The 20,945-nt window shown below is 35.1% G+C and overlaps 1 protein-coding gene across 1 annotated transcript in view; it reads right to left on the bottom strand.

Annotated features, from left to right (window-relative positions):
- Lrp1b (LDL receptor related protein 1B) overlaps positions 1 to 20,945 on the bottom strand; it is a 1,777,071-nt gene that overhangs the window by 203,614 nt on the left and 1,552,512 nt on the right. The window contains exons 53-59 of the mRNA XM_041674488.1: positions 20,009 to 20,131; positions 16,705 to 16,845; positions 15,054 to 15,241; positions 7,598 to 7,781; positions 6,101 to 6,186; positions 5,026 to 5,148; positions 2,683 to 2,864 (exon numbers count right to left, since the gene is read on the bottom strand). Of these exons, the coding sequence (XP_041530422.1) occupies positions 2,683 to 2,864; positions 5,026 to 5,148; positions 6,101 to 6,186; positions 7,598 to 7,781; positions 15,054 to 15,241; positions 16,705 to 16,845; positions 20,009 to 20,131 (1,027 nt within the window). The remainder of the gene's footprint in view (positions 1 to 2,682; positions 2,865 to 5,025; positions 5,149 to 6,100; positions 6,187 to 7,597; positions 7,782 to 15,053; positions 15,242 to 16,704; positions 16,846 to 20,008; positions 20,132 to 20,945) is intronic.

Below are 20,945 nucleotides of genomic sequence, written 5' to 3'. Positions count from 1 at the left end.
AGCATAAATATAAGATATATGGAATTTCTCATCCTATTAGGTCAACAAACCATGCATGTTCCCTCTTTGTATGTCTTTTCCTATATTTCTTATATTCTTGGAAGGACTGATAAAAGCTGAAGTTCATAAATATAAATAATCTTTACAGAGTGATTTGCATTATTATCATATTTATAGGCAATAACGGATATAGATGAAAATTTAACACTTACTCATGTATTTTAAAATCAGAATGACACATGCTATTATTTCAGCAGATAGTTAATTAATTAGGAAAAACTAAATAAAATATATCTTCAGTCATAAAATATGGAGCTAAGGCATAGCTTACTGGAATAGTTCTGGGTTGTGTGTTTGAGACATGGCACTTCAAACAATAAGGTGTGCTTCTAATGATTTAGGTAGTGTATTACAAATTTATCATGTAGACTCCTCATTTTAAAGAAAGTTTCATTTTTCATATGGGAAAATTTAGGACTTGTGTGCTGCAAGCTTTTTCCCCTTTGTTTGAGCATTTCCTTGAAAACACACTCTCAAGACATGGTGGTCATTTTGTTGCTTAAAACTTTAAGGTGATGCAGTAGAAAAATTATGAAACAAGAGTCTGGAAACTGAAATAGAGCCCCATTGTCTCTACACATTTTGGTTGTTTCATAGCATTAAAGAGATCAGTGAGTCCATCGAGTCTTGACTTATATTTCTGTCTGAAAAAAAACCTCACACCTCCCCAGAACAAGAGGTGAGCTGCAATGACACATTTTAGACCACATGCAAATCACATATGATGTGGAATGACTTGGCTATTTTTATTAAATAAGTTTATACATGTACACGACATCTCTGAATTGGGACCATCCAACATTTTATAGAGGGATTATGTATGGCATTTTCTGCGTGAAGATCTTTTTATGGATGCAAAAAAAAAAACTAGATTTCTTATTGCCTCACTCTGGGGAACCAGAAAACAGTGTTAAAATGGCAGTGTTGAACTGTGGCTATTAAACTAGGTGCCCTTTTCCCTAAAAGATCTAATTTTATCTATTTCTTTGGTTATAAAATGGCATACATGTATTAGAATACAAATACTATCAAAAATGGAATCAAAGAAGTCTTTTGTATCATTCACAATAATTTATCATTCACTATTTTAATTGGCATATTGAATGATGGGTTTATGTTGATGATTACTGAAGACTGCCTTGAGTTTATGGGGTAATAACTGTATCCTGGGAAAAATAAAACTCATAGCTTGATCAGATAAACTCACTGGGCTAGGAGCAGTCTTTACTTCACAAAGAGGAAATTCAGAAATGATGTTTATGTTTATAAACAGGCAACACTTCTTTCATTAGAGACAAAGAGCCTTTAATGGCATATAAGAAGCCATATCAGTTTAATTGAGTATTTAAAAAGTACAATGAACCAGATATTAAAAAAAAACATTTCTGATAAAATGGCAAAAAAATCAAATAATCCAAAAACTTATAAATGAATACAAATGGAGGCTTAATTTAGAATATCTTGCCAATATTTACTGAAACTCGCATTAAAAAAATACTCACATATAATTGTTTTGATTAAAATTGTTTTGACATTATGTCAGTATAGTATATAAAATACTTTTATAATAAAATAATTTGAAACTATATAGTGAAAAGTTAAAACGTGTATGCCCCCTTGGAAACAGCAACAAATGCAAATCTTTTCTGATTTTATATAGTCCAGTCAGATTAATGTCTAAAATTAAACTCTAAAATATGTTGTGACATAATCATTTTCATGATATAAACAAGAGACACAGAGAGACTTTATTAGCAATTACCAAAATGTAATGGTGGCTAAAGTTAAAGTTTGATAAATGAATTTACTTTGCAAAACACACTTTGTACAGTAAATTTAGAGTGCTACACCAATCCTCTACTGGCTACTGTGAAGCGGTTCTATTTTTACCACAACCAGCATTCTCTAGATTTGTTATTTTAACAAGCATGCTAAGGAGGTTGAGATTCCATAGAAGTAATCTTGAGCATGTATTTATGCTACATTATAGTGTAAAATATGAAGAATTGCATTCAGTATCTACCAAAACAACATAATTGAAAGTGAATGAAGATATTTATCATCTATGGATTTTCACCACACATCCTACAGCTTTGTGTGTTAATGGGTATGACCTGCTGGTCAGAAATGTCTGCAATACATTCATCATTCCCATGCTCCAGCCCACCCTTTGCCATGGTCCTCTGATTTTCTTCTTGAATGTATTTGATGAAACAATACCATTTACTGTCTATGGACATCAATTATGTCTCCTGCCTTAAGAGTAGTGTTTATGCTGTTTATAGCTTTTACCACATTAACACTGAAACCTGTTTTTTTTTTTGAGTTGTCTGTCTGACCTTTTTCACAGTTTGAGGCATCAAGATCAGCTAGATTTTTTTTTTTATTGTTAGCGATTTAATTGCTTAGGAAAAAAAATAACCTTGTTCAAATACTTAGAAAGCAGACATTTTTAAATAGCTTTTAATTTCATCACTTTAATGCTCTGTCCATATTTAATAATCTTGAATGGAAAAGGGTCTATCAATTCATATATTACTTTAATTTTGATGCTTTTAGGCCTAGAGAATTAACACAGTGGGTATACTGTAAAGCATTAAGATTTTTAACAGTTTTACAAACCCGGCTCGAGGATCTAAACACAGGTCCCTGGGAAACTTCAGCCTTTTGCTAACAAGTACAGTAGGGTACAAGCCGTTGAGTTTGGAGACTTCAATTATCCTTTTTTCCGTGTCAGACCAATAGAGGTTTTTCCCAATCCAATCAACAGCAAGTGCATTCGGAACAGCAGTGTTATGCACTACCTAACAAAATAAGAATTTAGAAGGTTAGCAGTATAAATGGCCTCAATAAGATTTGAACAATTGTTTTTTTGATTTTTATTGAGATACAGAACTCTATTTAAACTGAAGAAATTAAATTTAGATAAAGAGGAGAACAATTTACCACAAGACATTCCTTGTTTAGAAGAAGTTACCCTATGTGTATTTAGACACAGAAGTAACATATGTATTTAAAGAAAAACATAACCCCCCGAAAATAGACCCACACTTGATAACTTTATTTCATTAGTGTTTATCTACTCATCCTCTCAAACTCTGGGAAAAACCTTCCATTACATATACTCACACAAATGATTATTAATATTTACTTAAACGACGCTGTCATGGCTTTGGTAATCTTCTCACCACTCTCTTAAATACAGCACTAGAGTAAGAGACAACAGTGCACCCTGTGTTTGAACACGGCCAAGTAGCAATAGAATTTTGGAATCACGAGCAAGGAACTCAGGACCACGAGGGGTGCACCCACACTCTAAGACAATGGGGATGTTCTATTGGGATCTCACCAAGGCCAGCTGGCCTAGGTCTGAAAAAGCATGGGATAAATCCAGACTAGCTGAACATAGCGGACAATGAGGAATACTGAGAACTCAAGAACAATTGCAGTGGGTTTTTGATCCTACTGCACGTACTGGCTTTGTGGGAGCCTAGGCAGTTTGAATGCTCACCTTAGGAGACCTGGATAGAGGTGGGCGGTCCTTGGGCTTCCCACAGGTCAGGGAACCCTGATTGCTCTTCGAGCAGATGAGGGGGGGGGGACTTGATCGGGGGAGGGGGAGGGAAATGGGAAGCGGATGTGGGGAGAGGCAGAAATTCTTAATAAATAAATAAATTAAAATAAAAAAAAAAAAAAAAAAAAAAAGAATTTTGGAATCACTTATTCTCTAAACAGCCAGTGGTAATGAACGTGAGACAAGAAGGTTTGAAGCAGCCATGATTTGCTTTGACTGCAGGACATATTTGTTTCTTTTGCCTTCCACATTCCATATTTGAAAACTGACATTGTTGACTGTTGGATGAACATCAGTGAACAGTTATTCTGTGGAAAAGGGATGACTCTTTTTTTAAAAAATTCACAATACAACATTGTTTAAAATAATGATAGAATAAGAATTGGAAGGTGATAGAGGTTAAAAAAAATCCCAGGTGTCTTCAAAATATAAAAGTAACAATTCATAAAAACAGTTCTTGTGAGAAAAACCATGATTGACTTTGAACACTGCAAGATTCAAAGATTTTAGGCAGACTTTCAAATTTTATGAAACAACAAAGTCTGCTCATTCTTGGAATTGCACCCATTGATCTACGACGCCAACCTGCTGGTGCAGTCAGATGCTTCAGACACTCACCTGGATCACAGGAACCCATAGCTCACGTACATGTTCTTTAAGATTTCACTAATGTTTTCAAAGAGTTGTTGCCATGGAAACCAATTATAAGAACATAAAAATAATTGCTGTTTCATCTACTTTAAGCCTTTGAAAAATTATCTATTTATTATCATCTACTTATTTATGTGCATATCAGCATGTGTCTATATATGTGCACAGATTGTATGTTCGGTATCCAGAGAGGGCTTTGGGTCCATTGGAACTGTAATTACAAGTAGTTGTGAGCCACTTTAGAATGTTTCTGGGACCTGAAACTGGGTTCTCGACATGTGCTCTTAGAAGCTGAGGTGTCTCTCAAGCCCCTAACTTCTGTATAATCTTATAGCTTACACACTGAACTAATATTTTTTTTAAAACTTAGGGTATCATTGGGTGGTACCAACTAGGTCATGTCTAGAATGTGACAGATACTTAGTTGTGAGCTAATAAAACCATTCATAATTGTACACATGCTGAGTACATTTTAGCAATGCTAAAAATTTTATCTACACTCCATTATTTACAACTATGAACCTTATCTAATTGCAAGAAATACAATTAAAATAGAACCTGAAAATAAAATGGCTCAGTTTACAAATTTAATATTTATCAGCTTTCAAAGAAAAAGTGAAGAACAGAATTCAAGCTAATTTGTTATATAAGGGATTTTTTGCTATCAAATTAGATTTTATATCCTTGTCAATAACACCAAAGAAGTATTCAATAATCCCATTTATGCAAGGTGAAGCTACCTTGGTATCACTTCCATTTAGACACATTCTGTTTATCCGACTTCCATTGGGCCTGCTAGAATCAATCCAATATATAAATTCTTCTCTATAATCAAAGTCGATTGCAATAACATTATTTAATCCCTAAAAATGAGAAGAAATACACATTCTATTAATATTATTTCTAATGTTTAGAATCCAGAGAAATAATCATCTTTTTTTGAATATAAATTAGTGCCTGCTTCCTCACTCTGTGGTCACCACAGGGAAGCATTTTCCACAGAGACAAAAGGCTGTTATGAACTTTTAATATACCCAGTTCCTTTATATTTCCTCACATTTTTCTCACGGAAGCATTTGAAGTCCATTTTACTCAGGTGTTCATGATTGGCAATAATACAAATGTGCACAGGAACCAAGACTATACTGAAATGTTTCTACTATGTTATAATGGTTTATATGTTGCATGGAGGAAAAACCTTTTATATTACCAACAATCTCAAACCCATATTAGCCACTAGAGACAACAGAAAGAGCCGTTGCTGAGAGTCTTTGAACTACACAGCTTGGTGGAAAAAAAGCAAGACTTTGTCACTAAAATGGTGACTATATATCCAATGCTGTTGCTAGCTGAGTTTATAAATAGGATAGTTAATTATCTCTCCTTAAACTGACAAAGTAAAGCATAAAACTATATTGTTTAAATTAGTAGTAAAAAAATATCTCAATCTTATTTATTTTCCAGAATGAAGAAGTATACAGAATTCGTTAGTATGCCTAGCAGTTTGGGCAGGATATAAAGTAATTAAAGAGAACACCGTGCCCCTTCTAATATGCCATCCACTTGCAATACAGCACTGCTAAGAAAATTCTCCGCACGATCTATGCTCTGCCATCTTCCCATTCTTCCACACAGCAGCATGCAATGAGTTGGGACACGTTGCTAATCCTCATCAAAACACTGATGATAAGTTTTTGTCTACAGACATGCACATAGGAGCTTCATATACTGCAAGTGTTAGTTTTTCTATGTGCGTAAGTTCGCTGCACTCTGGGGAAGCAAATTCACTGATTTGCCCTCCTGGAAGTGACATACCTGCTTTAGAAGTGTGTAGTTGGAGCCATCGGTGCTAATTTTTCTTATCTCGTGTTGATCAGCGAGAATTAAGAAAGCTTCTTCATCTAAAAGCAAATAGAAAATTGTTTAGGCTTCTCTCGGTTCAGTGTGTAGCTATATAAATGAACAAACATATAGTTCTTTTCTGAGTAATAACAGCCAAAGACATCTATTCTGTCTGTAGGAAAGTGAAGCACGCAATTGGCAGGCATAGCAAGAACTGGGAGCAATTGAATATGTGTCTCTCTTACTCTCAGGACTCAAACATTAGACAATGTATTTGGTAGTAGAAAATACCTACTTCTATGTGTATTTGTGGAGAATTTCAGGAAAGGAAAGTGTATAGCTATGTTAGAAACTATATTAGACTCGGATGTTTAGATAGAAATTTCTTCTTAATAATTAATCATTTTTAAGTTCCAGATTTTGATTTTTGTTATTTTTTTATTTTGCCACTTCTCATTATTATTTTCAATCATTTGTACATTTATAATTCTTTCAAAAATGTTCCTCTGGCATACCTTACTATTTTATTTATTTTCATATTTACAAACTTGTATAATAAAGACGTGTTAATCTCCAATACACTATGAGATTTTTCTTTGTGTTTTCATTTAGAAGCAAATTAAATTATTTTTTGTTTTGGTTTTTGAGACAAGATTTCTCTGTGGCTTTGGAGCCTGTCCTGGAACTAGATCTTGTTGACCAGGCTGCCCTCAAACTCACAGAGATTTGCCTGTCTCTGCCTTGCAAGTGCTGGGATTAAAGGTGTGTGCCACCACCTCCCGGCTTGCAAAAAAATTCTTAAAGAAAAGCAGTTCAAAAGTTTTGTATATACATTGATTTGAAAAAATATTTAAGTGAAGTCAAACAAAGCATATTGTTTTGATGATATTTAAAAGCTAAGATGGACAGAATTTCCCTTATATGCCATCAATAATCATATATTGCCTTGTATCATTTTGATGTGTGTGACTGCTTAAGCAGAAGTTTAAGATTTTCTAAATAGCTACATGATTTATTTAATGGTTTATAGCAGAATTTACTGTTATTACTACCACTACTGGTCTCTAGATCTCTGTGGTAGGCATTTATGCATAACTGCATGTGACACAGAACAGAAGAAAAGTTATCACAATAATGTCACAGTACTGTCTCTCAACCTTGTCAAAAGCAATAACTATCCATGCCTCAGAGAAAGCATGCTGCGAAGAGTTATGTCATGTGTATGCAATCCCAACATGTTAAAAACTCTTAGTTCTTTACAAGACAGCAATGCAACCTGCTCTTAAGAACAGAAGCATGAGAAGAACAAGCATGGTGTGCAAAGTCTCTGTATCAGTATTCCAATACCAAGGGAAGTGTTATGACTTCTCAGACATAGGAATAAGGAATAAATTCAATAAGAAGTGGTCATAAAATTCAAAATCCATTTTTGTAACTGGGCTCGGATAATGAGCAAATTCAATTCCCTACCTGAGAGTGACCTGCAGCCATTTTGGTTATTGGGCTGTATTTCATAGCCTTCTGCACAGCGGCACTTGTAGGTTCCATATGTATTGATGCATTGTTGACTACAGGGGAAGCCCGAAGAGCATTCATCAATGTCTACACATGTTTTACCATCATCCTTCAGTTGGAATCCAGGCCAGCACTTGCACTGGGGAAAGATAAAAGAATGATCAAGAGAGGTCACTGTCATTGTCCATTGTTTTTGGTTATCTCTTTAGCAAGGTTCACCCTAGAAAGACACCTAAGTAATGGAAAATCATCCTGTCACCTCCCAAATAAGCTTAGTAAAATTACATATATTATGCAAAGTTAAGATAGCATCTGACCTTCCAAATCTGGAAAGATTAGAAGTGAATTGACACCACTAAAGCCAGATAGCTAGAAAGGAGTATCACAAAACCCAGACATAAGACAGTAGCTACTATTTGATCTTTTCTTTAAAAATGTACTTTTTTATTATTGGAGATTACGCTACAGTTACATCATTTATCTTCTCTTTTTTCTTTCTCCATAACTTTCCATATAACTATCCCTTATCTCTTTAATGTCAATTTCTTCTTTTTCATTAACTGTAGTTAAATGCAAATAGGTAGATGCTTATATGTTCCTATATATGGAAATGCAGTCGAAAGAGCTTTGAATAATACATGAGATTCTTTACTGTGGACTGAAAGTATACTTGGTAGGTGTTTATCATTAATATTATTGGTCTTGTTGTTAAACTTGATCTATTCTGTGTTTAAGTAAGAGAATTTGTGCTAAATGTTCTTGCTATTAAACTTGATCTACTCTATTTAAGTAAGAGAATTTGTGGATATTGAAAACTGAATTAGGGACAAACTTTTGAACCATCTGAAATAATCTTTTGCAGCTATTCATTATAACCTTTTTGTGGGCTTCATCATTTATTTGAGAATGAAGGAGATGGCGGAGCTTTGTACTTCTTTAGAAACCTATAAGATGTCACATGCTCATAATATTAATTTATATTTTTAATATAAAATATTCATATACAAGAAAAGAAGTGATACCTGCAAATTAATGTGCCCAGAATTTAGATAAATGTGTTTTGCAGTATTTGCATGAAGAGTGAATCCCATAAAAAAATAAAAGGAAGAATTTGTTAGAAAGAGAAATGGTATCACTTACAAGTACTAGACATTGGACCATATGATAATGTTGTTAGAAAGCCAGAATCTGACTGCAGGACATAAAGGGAGGTTGAATCAAAGCACTTTTTAAGCTGAAGTCTGTAGAATGGCTGCATGGTTTTTAGAGAATCTCTGTTCAAATATGGTTCCTGAAATCACTGTGGATGTCAGTGTCAGACTGACAGAAGCATTTATCATATACATAACTTCAATAAATCAAACTTATAGAGAAGTAATTCATTGAAGGTAAATGGCAGAACTAAAACATATATATATGTTTGTGTGTGTGTATATATATATATGTGTGTGTGTGTGTGTGTGTGTGTGAGTGCCTGTGTGTATACATGATTATATATATGGAACTATATAAATAAAAGTATAAGGTTTGTAGAAAATGTTTATGTTTTAAAAGGGAAATATTTAAAAATATTTCTCCTCTGTCCAATATCCATGCTTATTTTTTAAAGTCCTATATCTGAATATATTTTATTGCTAAATAATATATTTAACAATATTTTATTGTTAAAATGTAACTGTAGGAAATTCTAGGATGCTAGTACGTAATTTTAAAAGATTAAAGGTTCATTTTGTTTCCATATATTACCAAAATATAAGGGTAAAAAATAATCACATCTTTGCTAGAAATATTGTAGGAAAATATTGTGAATACTCAATTCATCTTACTTCTTTCATGGTTTGGAATTATTCCATACTCTGATTTATAAAAAAATTACTGAGGACTGTGGAAAACAGAGAGATAGACTTATCCAAGCTTTTCTTGTTATTTTTAAAAAGTATCTTTACAGTTATGCAGGATTTTTGAAAAATACTTATTCTTTTGCTTTTCCAATATAATGGTAATATTTTTATTCCCAAAGCATGTGACAATTTATTCTTATTATCTCTCAAAAATTCACATTGAATCAATTATAACTCTCTTTTAAAATTTTTATTTATGTGTATAAGAAAAGGAGTGTGTGCTGTGTATGCTGGGTGTGCATGTGTGTGCTCACATATGCAAAAGCTGAGGTCAAAAGAACTTAATAGGAGCCTAGTCTCCTATCTTCTGCCTAAAGGTCTTAGTGCCTCTAAATGTGGCCTCACCACTCTGGGTAGCTGAGTAGCCACTGGAATGCCAGCATTTTCCTGGCTCTGTCCCCAATGCTAATTAGCAGATGTGTACTGCCACACACAGATTACACATGTTGAGGATTTGAACTCATACAACCTTGTTTTCTTGCTTTCAGAACAAGAGCTCATACCCACTGATTCATCTCTTCAGACTCCGATTTTCACTTTTTAGTGATCATGCTAATAACATTTTTCTTAATGTGTGAATTGTTCTTTATTCCTAAGATCTATGTTTTTTTTTTTTTCTTTTCTATGCAGGTTTCATTGAAAGACTGAGGGATTATTTGCTATCATTTTGTGTTGGTATTACAGCAAGAAATAGGTTATTAGAAAGTTTTTTTCATTCCTTGTAAGAGAGAAACCCACATAACATATTTTTCTGAGAAAATACAAGCATTGCCATGGTGGTTTGAACAGGACTTGCTCCCACAGATTCCTGTATTTGAATGCTTGACCCATAGGTAGTGGCACTGTGAGGAGGTGTGGCCTTGTTGGGGAAAGTGTTCCTGTGGGTGTAGGCTTTGATGTCTCAGATGCTCAAACTAGGCCTAGTGTGACAGTCACTTCCTGCTGCCTGTGACTCTGAATGCAGAACTCTCAGCTCCTTCTCCAGCACCAACTCTGCCTACATGCTGCCATGCTTCCAAGCATGATGAAAATGGACTAAATCACTGAACTTTAAGGAGCCCTAATTAAATATTCTCCTTTATAAAAGTTGCTGTGGTTATGGTGTCTCTTTACACCAATATAAGCCCTAACTAAAACAATTGTGTGGGATATATAACTCTTCCACTCAACTGCCATCCATAATTATATGATGTACATATGGACAAAAGCCCTCCCTTTGTGTGTGTGTGTGTGCTTGTGCATGTGTGTGAATGTGTATGTATGTATATGTATAATGTATATATGCATACACATATATGTGCATGTATATAAATATGTTCATGCATGTGTGTATACATGTATGTGTATATGGATGTATATGTGCATATATATATATAGGTAAATGTTAGCTAGGTAGATAGAGGTAAACAATATGTGAAACATTTGGCTTTAATTTTCTTAACTATTTTATTTATAATACCTATCTCTTATTTTTTAAAATATGTTTTATTTTATTGATTAATGTTGATATATGCACATTTGCATTTAAGACAATAATTCAAGGCAATTCTTCAGACTCTTTATAATTTTTAAAACTATATTAGTGTATTTTGTAGGAAATTTTCACCTCATTATTAAGCACATTCAGAAAAGGCAACGTAAAATGATATTTAGAAGATTTTAAGCATCAAGTATTGCAGGATGAAGGATCTGAAGATAATGCAGTATGAAAACATGGTGTTCTATGTGACATATCCTCCTTCCAACAGGCTATAATTCTGGGCACTAAGATTTCCTCACAATAAGAATTTTAAATGAAAATCTCATTTTATATCATACACAAATTATCCAAAGATTGTAGTTTATACATATTATATCTCTTTTTGTTATGGCATTAAAAACATTAAGTTACACTAATTGCAAAAAAAAAAAACAAAATCAGAGGTCTACTTTTAGTGTGTCATATGGTATATATGTTTATGTATTATTAAAATATAAATATGAATAAAACTATCATTACTAATTTCAACTAATTGTTTACAATTGTATTAAAACCTTCTTGTTGTATTCAGAACACATTTCTGTATTTTTAATGTTGAAATTGCCAAAAATGTGCTTCTATTTCCTCAGCTTATAAACATTTGCTGCAAAAGTTTACTACTCAATACATACTCCTTTATTAGGTGTGGTCCTGACTCAATGGTTGTGCCTCTTTCTTCCTGGGGTATAGTGCTTACATACATCTATATGGTGTTCGTCTCTAAGATCAACAGCCTTTTAGTGCAAAATCTAATCCATTTCAGAAAAATAAAGCTTCCTTAATACTTCTTTTATTTTTTTTGGGGGGGGGATTTTTTTCGAGACTGGGTTTCTCCATAGCTTTCGGTTCCTGTCCTGGAACTAGCTCTTGTAGACCAGGCTGGCCTCGAACTCACAGAGATCCGCCTGCCTCTGCCTCTGCCTCCCGAATGCTGGGATTAAAGGCATGTGCCACCACCGCCCAGCTCATTTTCATTTTTTTTTCTGTGCTAGGGAGCCAACTTAATGTCCTCTATATGCTAAGCAAATATTCTACCAATGACCTTCACCTTAAGAACTGATATTTCACTTTTTATTTCTATTTTCTGTAGGAAAAGTCTGGATGTTGATATTCCAGGAATATATGGGTATACACATACACACAATTATTGTGATAGTTTGAATGAAAATCACCCCCAAAGGGCCATAGGTGCTAGCACTATTATGAGGTGTGATCTTGTTTGAGTAGATGTGACCTTGTAGGAGGAATTTTATCCTAGGAATAGGATTAGGGTTTCAGAGTCTCAAGGCACACCTGGTATTCATTGTTTCTTTCTTCTGTGTGGGGATCCAGACATAGAACTGACAGCTCCTTCTCCATTACTGTGTATGCCTGAATGCCACCCTGCTTCCTACCATAACAGTAATGTACTAAACCCCTGAAATGTAAGCCCCAATTAAATATTTCCTTCATTAGTGTTGGAGTTGGTATGTTGTCTCTTCACAGTAGTAGAAACCCTAAGACAGAAGTTAGAACCAGTGACTGGGGTATTTCTGTGACAGACCTGACCATGGTATTTTTGGAGAAATATGGACTTTGGTTTAGGGAAGCAGTAGAATGCTTTAAGCATATCTTAATGGACTATTACTAGTTAAAGCATAGACGACATTGGTGCTGGGGGTGATTTGAACTCTGGGGGCCTGGATCAAGGAGTTTCAGATGAAAAGAATGTTATTATATGTCCTAGAGGCTGTTGTGATATTTTGGTGAAGAATGTAGTTGCTTTCTGCTCTTTGCGTGAGGTTAAATTGGAGGGTTTGGGATTAATTTCAGTTGTGGAAGAGATTTCAAAACAGGCTCTCATGAGGACTGTGTTGCATGGTTATTAGTAGTCATGCATATGCAGATCTATAATAAAAATGAGCAAACTGCAAGGAAAGTTTCAAAATGTACAATTGGGGAGAAAAGATGCAACGGGAATCAGTACAGAGCTAAGACTTGTGTTTAAGGACATTAAAAGATTAAAGAAAATCCTGACATGAAAGGGAATGGATGGGCGTGATGGCCTGAGGGCAAGACCCTAACTAAGCTTTCCACTTGTGAAAAGGAATTAAAGACAAGAGCAGTGCCACTTCTGGTGGTGCACACTTTAATCCCAGCAGTCTAGAGGCAGAGGCTGGCAGATCACTGAGATCAAGGCCAGCCTGATTTACACTGGGAGTTCCAGGACAGTCAAGCTCAGGCTTTGAAGGAAACCACTGAAAACAGAAAGTGGATGAAGATACAATTGACAGAGGGATCCATATTTCAGTCCCAGCAAGCAGCAGAACTTGGCAGCTTCGGCCATGTGGTTCTGGCTTTAGAGTCTAGGATAGAAGAAAGGGGCTGTGCGGTCCCCCTCCACTACTATGGAAAGCAGCTGAGGGCAGGTGTGTGTCATGGGGGTCACGGTGCTTCTCAACAGTAATAGAAACCCTAAGACATATATATCATATAATCCTTATCAAATTGAGTTAGATAATCATAATGACAGAAATTCAGAGATCAAAAATAATTAATTTGCTATTCAGTTGAAATTTCATTATGCAGAAATGTGTCTTCATAGACTAGTACTACAGTCAGGAAAAGCTGTCTGACATCTTCATGCTGAACCCAACTTTTCTTTTTTTTCCTCAGGCCTTCTCTACAGAGCTCACCAAGTCCCTGCTGAGCCACTGGTAATAAGTGAAACTACCTGTTCTCACTACATGACTTAATCTTTGAGACTACGAAAGCGCCTGATGTGTTTCTTATTCTGATAGTTTGTAAAGATATCCCACGAATATCTGTGCCTCCACAACCCTATGCTTCTAGATGTATCTGTCTTCTGTGAGTCTTTTAACTGTACGTAGTCATTACATCTTTTAACTGTACGTACCCATCGAGTAAAGAAGTGGTAGTTGGATCCCTATGAACTGAGTTATAGAGAGTTGTCAGTGCTCTGTGGGTACTGGGAAGTGAACCTGGTTCTCTGAGAGAGCAGAAAGTGTTCCTATCTGCTGAGCCATTTCTCTAACTATTGCATTTATAAATATATGTAAAAATCACACGTTAAGGTTACTTTTGACCACGTACCATGTCCATTAATGTACCGATTTCCTAATGTGAGTCCTACAGGTAAAGAACTCAGTAGAACAAGCTCTATCTCCAGTGATATTTCCAATTGATTATAGGCTACCACTTCAATGAAGACATAGACTTTTGTTAATTCTCCTGACTCACTGTTCAGTTGAAAAAAAATAAAAGAGTAGTTTTGGAGTAAGTTAATTTTTTTTCATGAGGCAGGGAAGTGTGCCAAGGACCTTGCACACATGAATGACATGTTCTATCAAAGAAGTTAAGGCCTCAGGGTGGAAATTAATCGTCCTTAATGGAGTTTCCCAATCAATCATCAATTTTGGCAATACTGACTCAGTAGTAGTATAATACATCCATGACTTTAAAAGGTATATATCTGTCCATAATTTTGCAGTGAGTCATCCTCTTCATGAAAACTGTACTAGTAAAAAGCAATGAAGTAATTAGGTATGAATTAAGTTTACTGTACTTATTTGAAGTTCTAATAATGCATGATTTATATATTTTCCTTCATAATATTTATGATAATGTACCTTTATAAATTTTAAAATGAATAATGGCCACCCACTGCACTAAAAGGATGTGCAGAAGGAAGAAGGAGGAGGAATGAAAACTTATGTTTCATGTATCTTTTTACAGCTATTTCCTTCTCACTGTCTCTAACCTCTCCCCTCTCCTTATTCTGAATGTTGTGACATTTTATTATCCCTAGCAATGTTCTTATAACTCTCATATATACATTATTACCCTTTTTCAGATAGAAATTCCTCTGTAAATCCCTTTACCCAGAAACATTCCAAAGCTTTTCAAGTTTTAAGGTCATCCTGGAAATAAAGTTTTTATTGTATCATTTTCTGACGTTTCATCTGATTTTCTATTTTGGGTGAGTGCCTACCTTGTAACTTACTGGCAAATCCTGACAGTCCTGAGAGCATCCACTGACTTTCTTACTCAGACATTCATTGATGTGGCAGTTTCTCTCATCTGAGCCATCACCGCAGTCATCTCTCTTGTCACAAAGACCACCGCTGGGAATGCACCTACCATTTTTGCACATAAAAAATGAACTGTTGCACGAATGTTCTGCAAAAAGAAAAATAAAACATATGGAATATAAAAGACATGTCGCTGTACGCTGATGTTCTAGGAAACACTGAAATAACCTGTATGTAAAAAAAAATCACAGTGAGTAAATGTGCATATAGGATGCTGCCCAGGTTGGGTTCAGGTTTTATGAACAATGTAAAGGAGGCCAAAAGCAAACATTCTGAAACACCTGGTGTGCAGTTACCGAGGACCTATCTTTCCTATGAAATCAGCATTCAGAAGATGCATATATAGCAATATTAATGTATTCTATCTCATTTACACGGTGAATAATGAGTTCAAAGGTGTAAAGATGACTTTACATTTCCCCCAAGCTATAGATCTCTGAGAAATTATTTGTCACTAAAGCTAAGAAGGTAGAAGAGGTGGCTATGGATAAATTCATTTCTTTCAGAAAATATAGCACTGACATTTTACGTCAGGGCATAAAAAGGACATTGATGGTGAACATTAGTTCTTCCAAATACACCTTTAGAAAGAATTCAGCTTGCAGCTACCTAAACTGGAATGCTGAACGTGAGTACTAATAGCATGTGATTAAGAAAATAAACTTAATTACACATACAGGATGTCAGGAAAATTTGAGTTTGCACTAAAATAAAGGCTAAACATTTTTTTTGTTATAGTGAAGTGGTACATAAAGTAATTTGGCTGGACATTTCTGTGAGTGTGTACCTATATGTATTTAGCATGTTCTTGTATTTCTGTTCCAATGACATTTAATACTATCCAATTTGTATATGTGAGCGTGAGGAATATGGACTATATCTAAGTAAATTTTTCAAATATATTCTTATTTAAGAATTTATTGAACTATAATAATTATACATATTTATGAAATAAATAATATGGTATTGTAGTGATATTTGTTCAAATCTTAATTTAGTTTATACTTTAACTTTTATGTAAGTCTACATAAAAACATTCCTCATAAATAAAATATAAATAAAAGATTAAAGATGGACATTGTAATACATTCCACAGACCTATAATTCTACCATTTAAGAAATGAATGTAAGAGAGGAGATGTTAGAGGTCATATTTGGCTATACAGTTGCAGCCTGAACTATACAAAAACCTACCTCAAAACAACCGCTAAGAAGATGTATTTGTGAGGTCAGAGAGCAGAGTAATTAAAAGATTGTTTGGAAAAACCTTAAATGAAAATGGTAGGTGCTTCATGTAACTGGCAGAAACATCATATGTTTGACTACTTGCATCTACTTTACTGAAAAACCTAACCAGACATATATCAAAAAAGAACTTCAGAATCATGGCATGGTGGTTCATGCTTCTCATTTTATTGCTCAGAAGGCTAAGGCAAGATAATTCCAAGGTTGTGGCCAGCCCAGGCTACATAGAGAAGCCCTGTCTCAAAGAAGCAAAAGTAAAACGTTCAGAAGAAAGCTGAATGTGAAGAGTATTGTATAGTGTAGTACCTGCACTCCTGCACTTTTGGTTGACTGGTGCCTCGTCAGAACCATCGGGACAGTCAACATCGCCATCACACTGCCATAGAGCGTTCACTAGGCAGCGCCCATCAGCACATTGGAACTCTCCTGTGCCACACTGCCGGTATCCTAGAAAAGAGGAAGCAAGCCTTTTACAAGCTTCTATTATAGAAATAAATCAGCCTTCCACCCTCTCAGGGCACAATACACTCAATCAACGAGGAGGCAGCCTGGACCTCGATGAAAAATACTTCTCATTTCTTTCCATTACTGCCTTAAGAAATGCTTGTTGTGTGAAAGCAGAGATAAAGGTTAAATATAAACTTAGAAACAAGGTACCATGTTTCTAGTTAAGAAAGACGACTGTACCACACAATCATCTCTGTCTATTCAGTGATTGTCTCCATCCAACCCATTTCTCTTAGGATGAGATACAGGATGAAAATTACGAGACTATTTTTCAAGATTTAGTTTCTTGGTTAGATTTATATCAGAACATATGAGTAAACTGATTCTGGGCTATAGTAACCATTCACTGTAGCCGTAATGTTATATTTATGCTTGGCAAAATTACTCATTGTAAAACATGTTAAAATAAGAAAAGTAAAGAATATATATATAAAGTACGCACAAAAAATGCAAAAAAAACTATCCAACATGCAAGTTTTTGGGGTCATTTCTCCAATATGCCAATTCATGGCATCATAGAAAGTCAAATCATAAAATGAGTCATCATTTATTAAGGTTCACATCTGTTTATTTGGATTATATTTGTGTTTGACTTATTAGTTGGAATTTATAATGAGACTTCCTGTTTTTTTGTAAACTATAAACTAAGTCATTCCTAGTAAGTGTTGATAAAACTGCGAAATTGTTCTTCTTTTAAAAGTAGAATAGTATGAATTAATAAAGTACTAGTAGCAAAGATAACTCATATCTAGTGAAAGGATTTGTTATATTGGATGGTGAAGCTGTAGTCTGCTACAGCATCCTGCTGGCGGCCTATCCCCACATTAGTCCTTTGTCCCTGTTACTAAGTACAGCAGGTCCTTCCTAGTCCCATCTGCAACAAGTCCGCCCTCATCCGTGTAAGCAGAGCTCTTTGTTTTTCTTTTCTACAAAATCTTGTTTCTACTTGGCAACTCCCAGTTCCCACTGGTTAATTAAACATCATTGCTTGTAACATCTTCCTTTAGAAATTTCTTTTAGAAATTAAAAGGAAAAAAATTACTAAGCAAAGGCTGTCAAATTCATGTCTCTCAGGATTCTAACTGTTCTGTTTTGGCAGCAATTTTTGCTGCTCTTGACTGCACATTCTCTACCTACTTAAGTATTCATAATCCACTCTCCGGGGCTTTTTTTTTTAATCATCCTGTATAAAAACCCTTCCTGATCCAACTTACAACATTGCAGGTGAAACCTTGCACTCCAACTCTAGAATACTACTTTCTGTTATTTTTATCTTTTTCCTATTTCTTATTTTTGTTTTGGCTCTGTTTGGCTCTTTCCTTCATTGTGCTAACTTGAGTCCTAACCTCAGCACTAATGAACAACACAGAAATGTGGCACATCAGCCCCCCTTTTCTGGTCTCTAGAACCTCAATTTCAAATCCCCAACCATTTGTTATGTATCTTTCCTGCCTTATAAAAATTACTTCTGGCTCACCTGTGTTGTAATGCCCTTCAGCAATTCAAGTGAACTGGGAATGCCTTTCTCCTGCTGCATCCCACAGCTGAATAGCTATGAATGAGGTCAGAGTATTTGTTTCCCTCCACACTACCATTCCTGAGCTAATTCAGAGTCACATTGTTCACCTTTAGAATAGTCTGGTAACTTTCTAGCCAGTTTATATTCATCTTGTCTTTCTTATTTTCCCTGCAAGCACTTCTCCAACCATGGTGGAATAGATGCTTCAAAAACTTAAATTTTACTGTGACATGCCATAACTTTGTAGCACTCATTTTTTATTGCAGGAATTGGGAGCCAAAGGCATTAGGGTCTTATGTGTGTTTGAGTGTAGCCTGATCTACACTGCAAGTCCTAAGCAGACACTCATTTCAAATAAACAAATAAATAACCAACCGAAAAGGATTATATGTTAAATTATGATGTCCTTCATAAAACAGATTTAATGAAGCACTAAAACTTGAAGTAATTGTAAAAATAAGTATGAAGAGATTTCACCGAGCTCCCATGAAAGACTAAAGGTAGAAATTCCAGAAAAGGATGAAATATGGCTCTAAGTCTACCTCACATGGGGGACAGAGGAAAGCATTGAGTATACTACACAGTGAAGAGCCCGCAGAGCACTGGATCCATGACACAAAGAGGACACAGTTGGGTTAGCTCCATAATCCAGTGAGGTTAGAACGTTACACTGAGATTCCACCATTGACATATGGGGAGTATTGACTCCCGACCAGGCACAGGGGCTGCCTTTGCATATGCATTAGCACTTAACTCATCAAAGGAACCCAGGCTTATAGAAGATTATAAATTAAAATGAATTTTAATAAATAACTAGTTGTACTAAAAATTCTACTCTGGAAGGAATATCTGCTATACTTAGATAAACAACGTAATACAGAAACACATTAGGTAAGCATAATGTTAAATTTGAACATGAAGTAGTGCATGCATCAAAATAAAGGGTGAAGGAAATAAGTACATATTTTTCTTGATAGTTTATGTGTTATGACAGAATTTAGGACATAAATTTGGGGGGTTGGTTTGTTTGGATACTATTAATTTCTCTAATATTTGATTTAAAAGTAGAATTGTTTAACCCAGTTATTTCTCATCTTCAAAGTTCTAAGTAACCCTAACTACTTTGAAACTAAGGCTTTTCCCAACCATTTTCTAATTTGCTTGCTAATTGTTTTGAACCCACAATAAGAGGGGATGTTTTTCCAATGAATGTGTAACTATGCAGGATAAAAAAAATAAAATAAAATAAAAAAAAAAACCTCCCGTACTCCGTTGTGTAATACTAAATTCACTGGTCTTAAAGATACTAATAAATGCCAGTGTTTGCTTTGGTTATTTACATGTCTTAGAGTCCCCATTAATAGACCTTGAACAAATATATCTTAAGAAATGTCATATTTGCCAAGTGGTGGCTGCACACGCCTTTAATCCCAGTACGCAGGTGGCAGAGGCAGGCAAATCTCTGTGAGTTCGAGGCCAGCGTGGTCTACAAGAGCTAGTTCCAGGAGAGTCTCCAAAGCTACGTAGAAACCCTGTCTCAAAAAACCAAAACCAAAACAAAACAAAAGAAAAAGTCGTACTTACCGCACTGCAAGGACTCATCTGAGCCGTCTCCACAGTCATCGTCATGGTCGCATACAAACTGCTTGGGAATGCACACCTTATTACGGCACATGAAAGCATTTTCGTCACATGTGTTATTGGGGGCTAAGAAATTATAAAAAAATAAAATGACATGAGCACATACTTTATCTTCTCTCATACTTGAAACTTAACAGTATGAGTCTTTTCTCTGTCAATCTCTAGGTACTTCAAAAAGAAAAATCATGTTAACATATTGCAATTCAATGTATTTGGTAAATGTATATTAAAATGCTAATGCATAAATGTATGATTCAAAGGAAGATTCGGTGAGCAGAGACTGTTAATGCTCATGGGAGAGTTGGAAGAACCATTAAGATGACTGAGAATTTTTCTATTCTTAAAAGAAAAATCTTTCGATGACCTTCAAAAATGGCTTGATTCAAGTCAAATTTAGATCTACAAGGTAATGAACCGTGTCATAATTCCACTGATATCATGAATGGTGACCCTTGCAATGGAATATTGATCCCGGGGCGGGGGGGCACAACCTATGGAAGCACTGTTCCAGCAAGAGCTAAGTGATTGTAGATACACATTTGAAATAAAATTCATTTAAAGAAAATCCACTTTGGTTCTACATATGCATAGAACCACAAGCCTTAGCAGAATTCTTTACAGTAAACTGAAAGTATAGATGTTGTAGTACTTAAGGATCAGGGCATTGTAAATCCTTAAAATCGGTGATGGGCTGTAATCAAATGCCAGCAGTACAAGTTTCATAGATGGCTCTCTTCTATATTTGCATGCTTGAGAAGTAATCACCTTCATTACTCATCTGTTTCTTCATCTGTTTAATGAAGATAATTAAATCTGCCTGACAATGTTCCCAAGAAGATTAAAGGTATGTAGAACTTCCCTCTCAAATTAGGTATTCAAC

The sequence above is a fragment of the Microtus oregoni genome, unplaced genomic scaffold, assembly GCF_018167655.1.
Source record: "Microtus oregoni isolate MIOR12 unplaced genomic scaffold, Mior012 000025F_ref0000491, whole genome shotgun sequence".
In the NCBI taxonomy this organism is placed as follows: Eukaryota; Metazoa; Chordata; class Mammalia; order Rodentia; family Cricetidae; genus Microtus; species Microtus oregoni.
The sequence above is the reverse complement of the archived record's forward strand: the minus strand, read 5'-3'. Positions and strand labels throughout refer to the sequence as shown.